At 38.3% G+C, this 16,833-nt stretch overlaps 2 protein-coding genes across 2 annotated transcripts; one reads left to right on the top strand and one right to left on the bottom strand.

Annotated features, from left to right (window-relative positions):
• The first annotated feature begins 242 nt into the window (after positions 1–242).
• Positions 243–4,877, top strand: LOC108679093 (putative hydroxypyruvate isomerase). The gene is made up of 6 exons (XM_018167618.2): positions 243–1,012; positions 2,914–3,025; positions 3,496–3,680; positions 3,955–4,074; positions 4,299–4,394; positions 4,686–4,877. The coding sequence occupies exons 1-6, from the start codon at positions 817–819 to the stop codon at positions 4,775–4,777; spliced, it is 801 nt and encodes a 266-aa protein (XP_018023107.1). The 5' UTR covers positions 243–816; the 3' UTR covers positions 4,778–4,877.
• On the bottom strand, positions 4,570–12,302 carry LOC108679092 (spliceosome-associated protein CWC27 homolog). Its single transcript, XM_018167617.2, has 10 exons — positions 11,868–12,302; positions 10,268–10,477; positions 9,815–9,914; positions 9,458–9,558; positions 9,025–9,161; positions 8,676–8,828; positions 7,955–8,437; positions 7,298–7,396; positions 6,609–6,791; positions 4,570–5,906 (listed from the first exon to the last, which is right to left on the bottom strand). Exons 1-10 carry the CDS (start codon positions 11,907–11,909, stop codon positions 5,756–5,758), a joined length of 1,659 nt encoding a protein of 552 aa, XP_018023106.1. The 5' UTR covers positions 11,910–12,302; the 3' UTR covers positions 4,570–5,755.
• Positions 12,303–16,833: the final 4,531 nt, after the last annotated feature.

The following is a 16,833-nucleotide window of genomic DNA, read 5'->3' as shown; positions in this document are numbered from 1 at the left end:
TTTTATGAAAGGATTTGATCATTGCTAGTAGTGATAATCTTACTTCAGTCCTCGTGGTCTAGCTAGAAGGTGGCTGTCTTGCCGCAGTGCGCTGTTCCTCCCGTTGCAATGACTCCTGTTCAGAAATATAATGTCTTAATGGTCATTCATTATAAAATTACCGTAATTTTTCTTGGTTATTTATAAAGTCTAGTTAAATGTAAATCTGTTCTGAACATGCAGTAAATAGGTTAAGCCTGAAAATGTATTTATTGTGTTATGGACTCGTTAGCTGCTTATCCTATGTAGGAATGATCGATTTTCTACTGAATTCCACTCACCCGAGTTCCAAATACCAATAACGGTGACGATGGTTAATGTACCTGTAGGCACGTATTTCGCACGCATGAACTGAACATGTTGATGCTTTGTGGCATTGGCTTTGTACTGGAGTCACTGTGAAGGAGGAAAGCTTGGGGCTTTACTGTGACACGCCCCCGGCTGTACAGTCACAAAAGTAACTGCTAGAGATTTTATTGCTTTGGAATGGTGTTGCATCGTGGGTATAAAAATCGTTGTGGTGCCTCGAATGATTTTACAAGATATATTTTCAAAAAATTGTTAGTTTTACGTATTCATTGTTGACCGTCAAGTAGTGTGCACTGTGCAGCTGTGAAAGATTGCTGCTTGAATTAGTCATCTGTTATTAGCTCCAATTCATCAACATTGAGGCATGTGATTTCATCAGATTTCTCTTCTGCTCATAAATTATACTGCTTTTATTTTTATGCTAATTAATTATCGCAACATTTGGACGATCGTGATAGCGCTAAGACAATGCAAGCGTGTGCAAACATCAGTTGGATCTTCATCGAGGCTGGCCCGACGCTAGCCGCTCGCTGTCTCGCCGCTAAAAAGGCCGGGTTTTCTGTGGTCGAGAGCGACTGGCCTCAGGGTAATTTGCCTGCAGAAACGTACCGAGCCGCACTCGACGAGGCAGGACTGCAGGCCATCCTACTTAATTGCTACCAAGGTAAGAATTTACTATTATGCCTCTATAATTGGCGAGAATCTGTAGTTTTTTATTCGATAGATTGCTACAGTTAGTGTAGACTGCGTAACGAAGTTCTTTTTAATCCGTGAACAGTGGCTGTATCTATCATGATGATGATTACGACTGTACTTACTTTGTTGGCATTACGTCAATGCAACAAGGGCTGGGTTTTGGGATCACCGCCTTGCTATAAATTTTAATGGTACCTTCCTATCTTGTGTACTGACGGTAACAACAAATCTCGACAACCTCAGTTGTGAAATATAAAATAGGCGGCGTCGCGTGCTCGGTGCTAAGCAGGCGGCGCTGTCATGTCGCCAACTAGCGCAGGTTCTTACAAGTTACAATCGCACTAATTAAGACATCGATATTAAATGGTCATCATATTAGGTTTAGCTACTACATTAATGCAATAAAAAGCGGTTTTTCGTTTCACAGTTGGGTGAAGGAGATCTAGCCATAATTGACTGCTAGTAAACCGTTTTACCCTTGAAAGATTTACATGGAAATCGTAACCGCAATGTGACAGTCCCGAATGAAAAATATTTCAGCAGCTTTGCCGGTTGGAGAAAAGACTTGTCCTCAAACGTCTTCATGTCACCGAAATTTGAAGAATCGTGTGGTCACCAAAATTTTTAAAAGGACAAAAATTTAGTAGAGAGTGTTCAAAGACGCGCAACAAGGATAGTTCCGGGCTTGAAAGGCAAGTCCTATGAGGAAAGATTAAAGATTATGAAGCTTCCAAGCCTCCATTATCGACGTCTGCGTGGGGACCTCATTGAAGTATACATAGACGAAGCTATCCAGGAGCATATGTTCAGTCTTAAAATGCCTAGCAAATTACGGAGCAGGCAATAAGTCCAGCAGCTATCTCAATCAATCGTCAGTTATGGAAAGATCGGGTTCCAAAGGCCGGATCCCTTGTGAATCAAGTCACGAAAAGTTCAAGAATCGGCAACAGGCCATGGGCCTATGTCTTGAACGCCGACACTCCTATTCTATTCTATATCAAACCATAGTGATGTCGGTGCAGAAGAATAGGCCTGATGTGGCCTGTCGCCGATTCTTGTACATTTCGTGACTTGTCCATAGGGATCTAAAAACAGGTCCTTAGACCTGATCTTGCATTTTAGTGCGATATCGCAATAAGATTGTGAACTGATTCGAGCAATGTAATAGACGATTGACAAAAATCTGATTACTCTTCTTTTTTCGCTGAGAACTGTTAATACCGTCCAAGCTCCATTGCCACTTCAGTGCTGCACGAGAGAGTTACACTACCTACAACAAACTGTTCAAGAAATAAGTCTGCTGCTTGGGGAGCAATGTGGGAGGTCGAATTCATGCCGATTTCCGCACGGAGTTGAATAATAATTTGACGAAAAATGAATTTGAAACGCCCTAAAAGTGTTTCTAATGTTTGAACCAGGAGGCTTGTTTTTCAGAACAGCAATATGTCAAACAGTAATAACCAAAAATTTATGTTAGTGGAAACGGTAACAACCAATCAAAGTTTCTTCGTCAATCTGTCCAAAAATCCAGTGATTCGTCCACGAATGACTCCCTTTTTTAATAATTATTCAATTTTAACTGTCCAAGTGCTTTCACTGAACGAACCAGACCGTTTCCAATGAATTGAAATTTCATCTCAGCGTTGAATTAATCCGGTAAAACCTTTCTGATCAGATGATTAATTTTTAGCGCATTTTCTCATTTATGGAAAAAAGGCGCTATTGTGCTCGTCATGTCCGTCCGTCTGTCTGTCCGTGTCCACGTTTTCGTCGACGAGAAAATGCGCTCTCTGTCACTCACTGCAGTGAGTACTGAGTTAAATTTTTTTAGCGTTGGTGACAACTGTTGAAAATGACAACCGTGAGCAGGCGACACGAGTGCGGGCGAGTGTGGCTTCACAGCAGAGCCGGGACACGAGGACCGCTACAAGGAGAGTCTGGACATAACCCTTCAATATGCCAGGACCATCGGGGCAAAAAAGTATGTGTTGATATTAAAGTTAATTCTGGATCTGATAAAATCTATGGACGTTGCACCCCATGAGATTTGTAAAATATGCACAGTTGGATTCTTAAACTGTGTAGAAAACGGAAAATTGTGTCGAATGCAATCAGAAGGCTCTGTTATTCATAATCACCTTGAATATTTCTGAGGTTTACATCTGATCGTAAATTTAGGAGACCTTGATCTTCATTCCAATCATTTTGCTCATGATGAAATTAATGGTTGGGTTTTACTGACACGCAGCCAATTTACCGTGTAGTATTAAATAGACGGTGTTTTGAGACTGTGAACACCAGCGATATTGTCTAGCAGCTTTTATTCCATTTTTAGCATTTGAAATTTTTACTATTACATGATCGTTTTGATAAATTCAATGTGTGTCTTTGTTTGTGCGCTTTTGCATATTTTTTCCTGCATGACTTGTAATATGAAAACGTATTCGAAAGGATCCATCTTCTGAGCGGGCGAGATTTGAGCAGCCAAGGCGTGACCAAAGCTGAGCAGGAAAAAACTCTTATTAAAAACCTGCAGGAATCTTTGCCAGCCCTACAGCAGGCTAACGTCATCGCCCTCATCGAACCCATCAACTCGTTTTCAAAGCCAGGATATTTTCTGAATAACTTTGAGACAGGTTTGTTGAATTCCGATTTATATTGGTACATAAAACTTACCTACCAGCTCATTAGGCAGTTGTGAAATCTTTGAGTTTACAAATGGATTACGAATTTTGCACCTCACCTGCAGATGCAGTAACTTGTTGTCCAGCTCTTTAACCAATACTTGGCGTATAGAAATAAAAATCAATTGATATTGGCAGAAATAGTCTATAGGATGGAGGTAGAAGCATGTGAATGTGGATTTTTGACCTATTTTCTATTTCGTTCACTTTTCCTTGTGTCTATCAGCATGCCGCGTGATTTCATCAGTCGGCAGCCCGTTAGTGAAGATGCAACTCGACTTATTCCACCTACAAATGACAGAAGGCAACCTCGTCAACAATATCAAGAAGTTTCTTCCGTTCACCGGCAAGTTCTTAAAAAATATACAATATTGTATACCAGAGGATAGCATAGGCATTAATTTTGACGATGTTTCGACAATTATTTCAACATTCTATGATAGAAACTAATTTATTATCTGACACAGCATGTATAGAATTTCGCAATTATTGACTTTGCAATTCCGATGTTAAATTCAAGTAATTTGCTCTTTTTTAAAATCATTTTTGGTCCCTATTCGTCGGAAGCAGGTCACGTTCAAGTGGCACAGGCACCTCATCGTCATGAACCTTCAATGGCTGGTGAAGTAAACTACAAGTACGTTCTGGAGCAACTCTACATTGCCGGTCAGTAAAGAAAATATGATTCGTATAACTGATATAAGGTGAAATTATATTAAATGAAAAACAAGCATCTACTCAACATTGCTTTAAAGAAAATATTTCATATGAGGTGAAATTAAATTAAATGAACAACAAGCATCTACTCAACATTGCTCTCAACACGTACTACTGTGAGAATTTGTAACAAACCTTGTTCCAAAATTTTACTAAACGCTATTGTTAGAATACACATGTTAAGTTAGGAATAGACAAGTTCAAGAATATAAGTTACATGACGTTTATATTTCGTTGCAGGATACAGAGGGCACATAGGGTGCGAGTATAAGCCATCCGTCACCTCAGAATCTTCGCTGGGCTGGATCAAGGAGTGGGGCTTGCATTTTTAAAACCATATTCTCAATAATTTGTGTTGCGGATTTACAAAATATGTCATTATTGTTGTTGGTATTAAAATACTGTCCATGATTAGAATTTACTAATTAAACAAGATGTATTTATGATTTTGTCAATTTACTAGTCGTTTTATGTTTCAAAAACATTCCCAGCCATATTTTTGGCTCTAGTTAACACTGAATAGTTTTCAAACGAATACGTTAGAAACGGTCAATGTAGCATCCATAAAAAAGCATAAATCATATTTAAAACATAAAATTTACTGTTTATGACTGACATAAAGAATGCATGAGATTAATTAAGATCATGAGGACCTTGATCACCGCCAAGCACATGAGGCAGGCAGGGTACAGTAGTCTTATGAACATTCTATGCATAAGAGCATCAGCTTCTGCTACAAAAACGATAAATTTAATCTCTCTACACATAACGCAGAATTGTATGGATGAAAGCCTAATGGATAGTTTAACGTTCATGGAACATACGGTGTATTATCTCAATTTATCTGGAAAAGACTTTCCTAGAGGTACTGTCCTCCATAATTAACAGAACAGCTAACCTCATAATTAAATAAAAAGGCCTGCTAGTGTTCAACAAATATATAGGGGCAACATAACAAAACATGAGATCAAACAAACGCCAGGAGGCTACTGGCTCACAATCCCAATAAGTGATATGATTGAAATGTCTGTCAGTGGATGTAATTTTTTGTTAAGAATAGGTGAGCTGCTAATTGCAGGCAGAATAATAGAGGTTCATGGAACTATAAACTCTATTCTAGTGGGAAACATTAAATTGTCCTACGATTGGAGCACTAGCAATTATACGCAAACTTAGAGCTGCGTAGATTCCATTAAAAACTGGATGGCAAAACAATTGAAGCACTGATAATTACTAGCGAACTCTTAGAGCTAAGTAGATGTCAATAATCGGCATCCAAGATACAAGAAGATAATGGCATCATGAAACCCTCATCGGTGTGAGGGGACGACAGTCTCCCCCCGGCGTCGCTTGTTCACGGGGTGGCGTGGGTCGTCGAGCGCGTACCACGAGTCGTCTTTGGTGCTGGCGTCCTTAGCAAGCACCGGGGCGTTGTCCTCGAACACCATCTTGTGGCGAATCCTGACATGTGCACGTATAATGAGAATATGATTTAGTTTATTTAAATACTATATATTAATACTATCTATACTATATACTGGCACCGGCGCGCTGTCCTCGAACACCACCTTGTGGCGATTCCTGACATGCGCACGTATAATGAGAATATGATCTACTTTATTTAAATATGGTACTATATATTAATACTATCTCTATTGTATTCAGAGTGTACGATAGATAGCCAGAGTGTACGTTGTGATTAAATATCGTTGCATTCGTATGTATAATAACGCAGAAAATATACCTAATAAAAGCTAGGGTACGGAATAAAGGTATAGTCTTACGTTTATTCACTAGTATAAATAATATAATCAGAATACTACGAAAACTATTTACTTGGATTAAAAATGTATTTAATAGTCGTACCGATAGAACATTCATGAATTTTTTCTGAAGGCTACAAATAGAATATAAATGCGTGCTGAGATTGAACCTCAGAAAACTACGACTGTCGACCCACTAGATCTAAACACGACATCGTTAGTATATATAGCAATAATCTATTCGATAGATTAAATATAAATCCTATGATGCAATTAGTGAATGATAGAATATTAAAATATATTAGTACTATGCAGTGAAAAGAATGGAAGACAATGAGTATAATCAATAAATTCATCAATGTGATTTAACTATAATTTGAGAATATGAAAAAAACCTCACCAGCCATCACCGTCTTCATTCTCGTCATCATCGTCTCCTTTGAACTTTTCTTCTGCTTTGCTGTCATCGTCGTCTGCGACTTGGGCAGTCTTGACTTTCTTTGAGAATTTTTCAACTAAAAGCATAGTAATGTTTTCCCTTTCACTTCTTTTCTTCGAAAAGTTCTTCTTCTGGTCCATAAACCTGCAATATGGGCCTCCGTATTAAAGGTTTTACACGAGTGACTTGAATCCACAAAAAAATACTTGATTACCGGTGATTTTGTAAGCAAATAATGGTAGTTATAATGGTAACTGTTGACAAAATATTAATAAATTCTTGCATGTGAACTAAAACTAAATGAACCAAGTTAATTAAGTTCAGCCACAAGAATCTCACGACTCAAGAAACAGATGGTCAAATGCATTCAGCCTATGTTTGTTCAAATACATACAAGAAACCTGAGGGGAAAAAATTATTTTTTAAATTTTTCAAATTGAAAATTTTTTTGAAATTTTTAAAATTATAAATTCTGTCAATTGATTCATGCATTGTCTCCGACTTTACGCAAGTTTGCAAAATTTTATACGGATTGGAGAGGTAGAAGTGTGTTGAAAATCGATTACAAGATTTGTAGCAGACAGACAAACAAACAGACAAACAAGAAGTGAAGTTAAAGAGAAGTGTTGTAATAAAAAGTGGAACCATACATCTGTTTTTGCTGCAGGTACTCCTGCACCGCACTTGTCTTGCCGTCTCTTCCCTTTAACTCGCGCTTCAGTTGCTTGATCTCGGCTCGCACGGCCGATCTGCAGAAAGTTGATATACACATATTATGTAGCACGTTTTCTCCAAGTTATTTCAATGGGACATATTTAGTAGAAGGTTCTATCTAAGTTATTTCAAAGGCGTATTCAGTAGCACGTTTTCTCCAAGTTATTTCAAAGGTACATATTTAGTAGGAGGTTTTATCTAAGTTATTTCAAAGGCGTATTCAGTAGCACGTTTTCTCCAAGTTATTTCAAAGTTACATATTTAGTAGGAGATTCTATCTAAATAATTTCAAAGGCGTATTCAGTAGCACGTTTTCTCCAAGTTGTTTCAAAGGTACCTACATATTTAGAAGCAGGTTTTATCTAAGTTATTTCAAAAGCGAATACAAATTTCATGGTCCGAAAAAAATACTTGGACACAAAATGCAATCTAATGAATCATGCTACGAGCAGAAAAACTTTAAAATGATGTACCGTAATCTTTCCATAGGTAGTAGGTATCCATAAAGATTAACAGTTATTTGGCAAATTAGGTAACATATTAATAATGTCAAAGTTTTTTAACACTGAACAACACCATTATGAATAACTCACACATTTTTGGCCTTCTCTTCATCCATTTCTTGTAGAGAAGCTTCATTCTTTGCAGAAGCTTTTGAAAGGTCAGGTTTTATGCCACTAACATCAACCAATTCATTTGCTTCCTTCAATTCCTTACTTGATGCTGACTGGTCATTTTCGCGTATCCTATCACTGTCATTTGTATGTTTTGACTTAAGGGGTTTATCAATTCTTTTTTCAGATTCAGGGTCCTTATTATTCTTCTCACGATTCGTTTTCCGTTTATATTCTTCATCGTGTGAGATATTCCCTTTTCTCTTTTCCTTTAGGCTGTCAGACTCTCCATTATTTTTCTGATCAATGCTAGCTGTTGTATCCATCTGACTTCCATGGTGGTTTTCTTTAGCACCTTCTCCATCATCACAGTCATCAGAACTAGCGACAGTTTTGTTCATCAATGCAAGTTCTTTACTCTTAGAATAGTCTTCAGAGAGCTGTCGTAACCGATCTAGAATCCTGAAAGTGAAAAAAACTCTTAAACCTGTGACTACTAGATCTACTAGATCATACACTCATCTTTTCTGTGTCTCCTCGGACATGAATCAACAACTGAAAGAATAGAGTTGTTTTCTTTGCTGCTGCCAAAATATATATAACTGCACATGAATTAAATTATGAATTCCAAAACTTTTTTCCATTACTGCTGCTAACTGAACTTGTCTGTGCAAGAATCATCTACAAGAGGAAAGCTCACTTCTGTGTGGTGTTGGTGGTCTCCTTGGAGTTCCCAGGTGCCTCAACTAGCGAAGGTTCCGAACCTCCTGACCCGCCTATTGCTTTAGTGGCTGATATAACCTCAGCCTCATCTTCTTCAGCTTCTCCTCCAAATGACAACAAAGAAAAGTTCCTGCCCATATAAAAAACTGATCAATACGACTTTCTATATTTTCAAAGCAACACATGTTACACAAAAACTTATAAATTTAGAAAGATCTACATCATTACATTGCATAAAATTATTATGTTGAAAAAAATTATTACATTGAGGAAAACTATTAGTTGGCTCAGAAAAACTTTCCCTTAAATTAAAAAACTGTACTCACTTGACACCTTTTTTCTTCTTCTTTCTTTCCTCTTTGGGGATTTCATTAGCTATGGTTTCCCTAGGAACTATGTCAGGAAAGGGATTTAACAGCACCTCAGTCTTGATAATCGAGTGAGGGTAGACTGGTCGGTCATTCTGCATGCAAGAAAAATTTACTTTGATTCACTGCCCATAGCAGCACGTTTTCTGTCCCTAATTTATAATTGTGAGTAGTTCTTAACGATATTGTACTAAGGAATTTGCTAGAAATGTTTTTTTAATACTAAATTTCTATGAAATGTATCTGCATTCTGCACAACACTAATAATATCTACAGACAAGCATTGTTACAGAAAATAATCATATGGTGATACCAGTATATCATATTAAATATAAATGGTATAAATTAAAAAAAAGTTTTCTTCAATCATTCAAATGTAAGCTAAATTCACCTTGCCAATATCTCCTTCTTCGAAACGTGGTAAATTGTACAAAGTGTCTCCAGCAACCTTACCAAAAATTGTGTGCTTGTTATTGAGTTCCTTGCAGGGCCCTGTCAAAAGTGGTTTATTCCAATAAAAATTTACTGTGGATAAGAAGTAATTAAACAATTGCAAATCACCTAGAAACTTAAGAACATGAGTATGATGATAAAATAGATAGCAAATCATTCAAAACATTTCTACCAAAATAATTAGTAAATTAGTTTGCTGTGGAAAAGAACAAAATATTGTTGCAATACACATTTGTAGTTGGCATAAATTTCAAGATATATTTATTTTGGTGATTTGGTCATTCATATCACTCACCCAGAGTGAAGAAGAATTGGGAAGAATTATCATTTGCTCCAGCATTGGCCATAGCCACAAGACCACGCCTGACAAACCGGAGACGTGAGTGGAATTCATCCTATGAGAAATGATTTCGTTAGAAAATAGAACCAAAATAAAAACTTGAGATTTATACTTATTGGCTGGCAATAACTGTTAACAAATTATGAATATATGTTCAGTTTTTAACAGTTTAGAATTCAATATTATGTAAAATATATATATATATTTATATACAATGTAAAAGGAAAAGTACTCGTTTAAAATCACAGATGTATTCATGTGTGGAAATTAATTTTTCAATTAAATGTTTTCTATAAACAGAAAATGTCAATGGAATAATAAAATATTTCAATGTCCGATGATATTCCCACATAAAAATAGTAAGTTAACAAAGAAACTTTAAACGCATGGTAAAAAAATGAAGTTTACCTTGAATGGCTTTCCATATATACTTGCTCCACCTTCACCAGTACCTAGAGGATCTCCTCCTTGCACAATGAAGCCAGGAATAACACGGTGAAAAACTGTCTTGTTGTAATAGCCTTCAAGGCAGAGCTGGACAAAGTTACGACAAGCTAAAGGTGCCTCCTTGGACCACAGTTCAATTTCAATCTCTCCAGCACTAGTAGTCAGAAGGACCTGTCAAGAAAATCAAAAGTTAGCTAATATAACACAGCAACAAAATAAATACTTATTGCAGGTTAACAAAAAACATAAAGGCATAGACAATGCCAAGTAAATTCACACTATCTGTATCTAAAGTGTTACTGATACTGGCTCCATCAGTCAGAACTCAGATGTAGAGAATTTGAGGTTATTCCATATAGAATAGACAAATTTACAATGAACAGACCTAGTGTAGTTTGTTAAAAGGAAAACGAGACCTAGTTGCACATTCAAGCCACAAGATTTTAAAATAGGCTAAACGCGGTATGTTCCGAAATCGTAGGTAATTCCGTCACCTCTCCAGCTTTTCCTTTATATTAAGCTTTGTTTTAGTTCCATGCGTTTGTTGATGGTTGAAATGGTGACGTCATGCATTTGTCTCTTATACACATCTAGATGTGTATAAGAGACAGAAGTTATTTCAAAGGCGTATTCAGTAGCACGTTTTCTCCAAGTTATTTCAAAGTTACATATTTAGTAGGAGATTCTATCTAAATAATTTCAAAGGCGTATTCAGTAGCACGTTTTCTCCAAGTTGTTTCAAAGGTACCTACATATTTAGAAGCAGGTTTTATCTAAGTTATTTCAAAAGCGAATACAAATTTCATGGTCCGAAAAAAATACTTGGACACAAAATGCAATCTAATGAATCATGCTACGAGCAGAAAAACTTTAAAATGATGTACCGTAATCTTTCCATAGGTAGTAGGTATCCATANTAGAATCAGTTCATTTTGAATTTCCTCATTTACTCAAGATTTAAACCAATTTCTTAAGTATGATAATGCTGGTATCCAGGATACTTTACTGGTCTACTTATAGGACTCAAAAATGAACTTGAGGGAGAGTCTAAAAAACTCTCTGCTTTGCCACTATGATTAGTGACGGAATATAGGGATTTGGTAGGTTTCCATTCTAAAGGCTTTTTAATAAATATGGCAACATTTTGTGACGTTTCATTGTTGCTGACGCGTAGTGAAGTGTTTTGAGAGTCATGTGAAGGCAACAAAACTTACGTAACACATACGGTTTTTTTAATAGTTTTTCATTTCTCGATGCGTCCTTAATGTGTCCGAATATACCACATTTACCCTAGTTGAAAATCAGTCCCCTTTAGGCTTTGGCCCTTTCCCTTTGTGGCTTGAGCCACAAGAATTTTCATTAATGATTAGGAATTTTTTAATCTTGGGTCATAGAAAGCATTTGGTGATTGGTTCTATGAAGAGATTGGTTCTATGTCCAAGTAAAATTTAGAAATGAGCAGTACAAATATTAATTCAGAGAAGAACAGAACACAGGATAACCTCACAACTGAGCAATGAGCATGATGCACAATTGAGCACTTAACATAATTAGTACTAACCTTTCCTTCTGTAGGAGGCTCTTGAATATAAATGTTACTCATGACTTCTAAGTTCTCTGAGAACTATCAACTATTGAGTATTGATGTTGGAAGTTCGAAACTTTGAAATGAACTGTGCATTCAAATTCAAGCCCAAGGTTATAAGGAAAATTGGTAATGCACAGCAGTCAGTACACTGAGTAGTGAGTACAGTACTAATAGCCAAATAGGTATTATTGCCTACTCTTACTCACTAGGACTGCACATAGTTAAGACTTAAGAAACTTGGCTGCTACTGCTAGTTTGAATATACATTTTCATGATTTTGGTAAAAAGCAGTATTGTAAGCATAAAAAACGGTAGTTACATTAAAACACAAGGCCTTTTGCCAGTTCCGACAATTGAAATTAAAAATGTGTATTAATCCTTATTTCTTGATGAGATATCTGGTTTTTGAGGTTTAAGGGTACTGACTAAAACCCGGACCCAGACCGGTCCGCCGGACCCGGACCGAGTGACTAAAACCAGGACCCGGACTGGTCCGGCGGACGAGGTTAAAAAAAAAATAAAAGGCTGCAAATCATCTGGAACGTCGAGAAAACTTTTAATTTTACATATAAATTTTGTATATTTGCTTAGAAAAATTTCGTCGCATCAACATATGAGGGCCACAGAAAAGTTCATTTTTCGATCAAACTAATGGATAGAGAATGTTCTGAAACGTCCAGAAGACATAAAACTTTTGTATCGAATTTTTCTAAATCTACTTAGAAAAATTTCATGTCTGGTCGGGGAGCCCCGGACCAAGTGACGAAAACCCGGACCCGGACCCATGTATTCAGTTTAATAATTAATAATAACGTGCAGTAGTTAGTCCTACGATAATAAATTATTTGTTGTCTTTATTGAAGTCTGGCTGGAGCTGCATTGACGAAATGTCAAGTGAAGCGATGCTATAGCATGGTACTGAGGATATATATCATCATATCTTTATGTCTGTATATTATAACACCATTAAGCTTTCCCTTTCATCAACACTAATCAAGAGGTTGACAACAGGAAAATGGTTCCAATGGCCACGTTGACTAGAACTAAATATTACTCAAGGATTTTTTTGTTTCGGAAGCAAGAAATGAATAATATTGAACGTTCCTATGCGGTATGGCATAGTAAGGCTGTATGGGAGAGTGGCCCGCGTATTTGTTCACATCGCGCAGCCTCGGTCTTGCATGGGTACTTGACTAATTTCTGGAGAATGTCGCATATATTAGTCTGGGCCATGTCGCATATATTAGTCTGGGCCATGTCGCATATATTAGTCTGGGCCATTAACTCAGTATTATGCTAGGAAGTCTGAATTAAAACCTACGTCAATGAATGTCTTACATTTGTTCTGTGCTTAAGATGCTGTGCTTAAGATATTGGGTAATTGTAAAGCTTACAAGAAATAGTCAGTTATAATTTTACGCCATTATTCCCTTGCATTCATTTAAATACCTCGAACAGGCCGGTCTGAATAACATTGAATGGATATGAATGAACCTTTTTATTTATTCAGGATGTATGAAGAAAAAACTGCTGGAGTAACACGAACGGAATGTAAATAAAAAGTTTGTAAAATAGAGGATACACAGGCGTTAGGTAACAAGCGTGGATGAAATTAAGATATAATACAATGCAAGATATAATACTGTTGTATTTGAACCATCTTAACGCTTTCTTCTTCGGAGCTCCTCAGGTATGCTAAATGCTATAATGTTCAGGTGATAAATTCCTTATTCATAGCTTTGGTCTGCCGTTCCATCAAAATTATCATCAGCTAAGACCTGCACACTCGCGATCAGGTGGCCACGTTCGAGTGGAAGCCCAGCGTTTTCTACGCCCCTGACGGCGATGGTCGCAGCGTGCCGAGTTATGGCTTGGACGTGCAGGTGGTGAAGCATCCTGCCGCCCTCAACTTCTCGGTCGTGTTCTTGGAGCCTCCTGCAGGTGCGTAGAGTGAGCATTAGGAGTGCAAAGTAGCTTTGCACCACAAAAACGTTACTGCATAACTTATAACTTCCATTCTTCAGTGTTATCATTCACAGCGCTGTCGTACACATCAGTGTACGTCAGTGTTCTCATACACTGCATTGCCGTGCAACTTATATTCGTTAGTGTTGTGACTGTTGTCGTACACAACGCTCATGTATCACTGTATTCACTGACTTGTATGCCACGCTATAATCTTCCTAGAATGCTTGAAGTATCCTTGAGGTCTCTTCTAGAGGTGTACTCTATTGCCCTTAATTGAGTGTACCCACTCAGTCATTCGGCTTTTACTCTAGTGTACTCCGGGAACTTTATGGTACCAATTCTTCCTAACAGACGTACTGAAGTTTGTGTACATTTGCAACACAAACGTCTTTTGATTTTACATAAACAAATTAAACACGTTCCCCCTCAACAAATTAAAGCGTTCCCCTTCTCGGCGTTTCTAAACAAACTGGCTGCTGTTTCCCCGTTCAGGAGAGTTCTGGCGATGGCAGCAGGAGGCAGAGTGGACGGGCATGGAGGGGATGGTGAGCAGCACCCACGCCCACCTCGGGGTTGGCGATCTCTTCCTCGCAGTATTGATAGGAACCATGTCGTGCTCTACAGCGCGCCGTATGATGTTGAGGTATTGCAGCACTGGCGCTATTATGCACGCCGTATGATGATGAGATTTAACAGAAATTATCTTAGGAATCCGTCATGTTAATAAGAGATCGAGCGCAACTGCATAACACGTCCAATCCATGCTGCTCCTCATATTACTGAATGTTTCCAGCAACACATGCCGCACTCATGCAATCACAGTTATCAGACACTTTAGTTTGAGCACACATTTCACGTAATTATGAACCTATTATCTAATATCAACTCAATTATTACCGAAATAATACACGCCTCAGTTCTCCTGCTTCATGGCAAGCACCACTCCGCCGCTGCCACGGTGGAGGAGCCTCACCTTGCCCTTCTCTATAGACCAGGATGGCGGTAGGGCTTGGGTTGCTCTCCCTGAAGTTGGCCCTCATCATCACTACGATGCTCACTCCGCAGACGTGCGTAATAATCATGGGTGCATTCAAGTATTTCATTAAATTACATTTTATACTATATGCCATTATATATAAGACTAGTTATGATGAAATTTGATGGCTGCTTAATTGCATAATATCGAATGCTTCGCAAATTGAGTGCGAGAGGCATTTCTTGTAACTTAGTGTTTGTAGGGTTCGCGCCCGTAGGTTGGGTTAAACGTAATATGAACTAATAATCCCAGGAACGTACATCAAATTATAGAAAAGATGTAAGTCACAATAATATATGCCATTTCGTGAGTGGATGCAAAGCATTGTATGTATAACATCGAGACTAACGACCTCCAGTCGGAGCTGGACAACATAATTACATCTTTCTCTGACGTAGAATACTAGTCCTTCATTACAACACCTTGTTAATTCAGATACGTGCGTTTGTACGAATTCCTAGCGATTAAAAATTACTACAATAAATACAGTTTTATAATTACGCATATATTAGTCTGGGCCATGTCGCATATATTAGTCTGGGCCATGTCGCATATATTAGTCTGGGCCATTCCGCATATATTAGTCTGGGCCATGTCGCATATAGTGGTCTGGGCCATGTCGCATATATTAGTCTGGGCCATGTCGCATATATTAGTCTGGGTCATGTCGCTTATATTAGTCTGGGTCATGTCGCATATATTAGTCTGGGCCATGTCGCATATATTTGTCTGGGCCATGTCGCATATATTAGTCTGGGCTCGTGAACAGTGACTGGACCGTGCCCGGCAGTATTGTGTGAGCCCGGCCTTGATGGGTTCACTTTATTACTTACCAAATTACTGAATTATTGTGCCACTAAATTAAATTATTTCATTCTGTGCCGCAGGCCTGTGTTCAAAGGGGAGCAGGAGGTTAGTGTGTACGAGCTTCATTACCACCCCAACTTCCACAGCACCTTAGGATACGTTGTTATCAAAGTCGCCAACTTGGATAGCGAACAGACGTGCACCGCTGGCGAGGTCATCGGCTGTTGCCCAACTGGCCAGGTGAGATCCTGCAGTGCTTAAAATAATTATTCTTTTGTTATAACTCTACAACTGCTCAGTTAGCTTCTTAAAGAGTGTAACTCGTCAGTGACAAGTGCCCAAGGCATAGGTGTTCCCTTGACTTCTCTTTAAGACGGCCAAATTTTGATGTTGGTATTATCGTGGACGTGGCTCTTCTGGAAGAAACATAGATGTTTGTTGGGAGACTTATTGGGATGACATTTTGGACAAGACTTTTCCGAAAGAAACGTAGATATTTGTCATTGGGAGAATTTTTTTAAAGAACCATGTTAGGTTATTAATTGGGTATAATTATTAGTATATTTATTACTCTCCACAGCGTTACTCAAATAGATCTGTGTCTCCTAAACCGATAACAAATTGAACGAAAATTTGCATTCCTTATATTCTTGGAAGCTGCAATTAGATATAGTAGGACTGTTTACTTGAGGCGAGGCGACAGGTTATAAACATTGACCACTCTCGACTACGTTCATCGTGGGTTATGTGGACAATATATACAAATTATCAAACCATTTGCCGTGATTTTTGACACTCATCATGACCAGCCATCAGTTTTGACACCAACAATGCTGCAGGTGGCCGTGCGTTGGACAGACGGTTCGTCGTCCTCGAGCTTTCCCCAGGACTTGTACTGGTTACACGCGTGGGACCCCGAAAAAATTTTCGTAGAAAACCACCAAGACAAAATCCCGCACATCGGTAACTCATCTAATGAGGACGATGACATCATGCTGCAGGCCGCGGTGCAGGTCATGCTGCAGGCCTCGGTTCAGGTCATGCTGCAGGCCGCAGTGCAGGTCATGCTGCAAGCCGCAGTGCAGGTCATGCTGCATAAGAAACATGTTCCAGGTAAAAGTAACAATG

Source organism: Hyalella azteca, unplaced genomic scaffold, assembly GCF_000764305.2.
Source record: "Hyalella azteca isolate HAZT.00-mixed unplaced genomic scaffold, Hazt_2.0.2 contig13311, whole genome shotgun sequence".
NCBI lineage: Eukaryota > Metazoa > Arthropoda > Malacostraca > Amphipoda > Hyalellidae > Hyalella > Hyalella azteca.
Note: the sequence above shows the minus strand (reverse complement) of the source record. Positions and strands in the feature narration are given on the sequence as shown.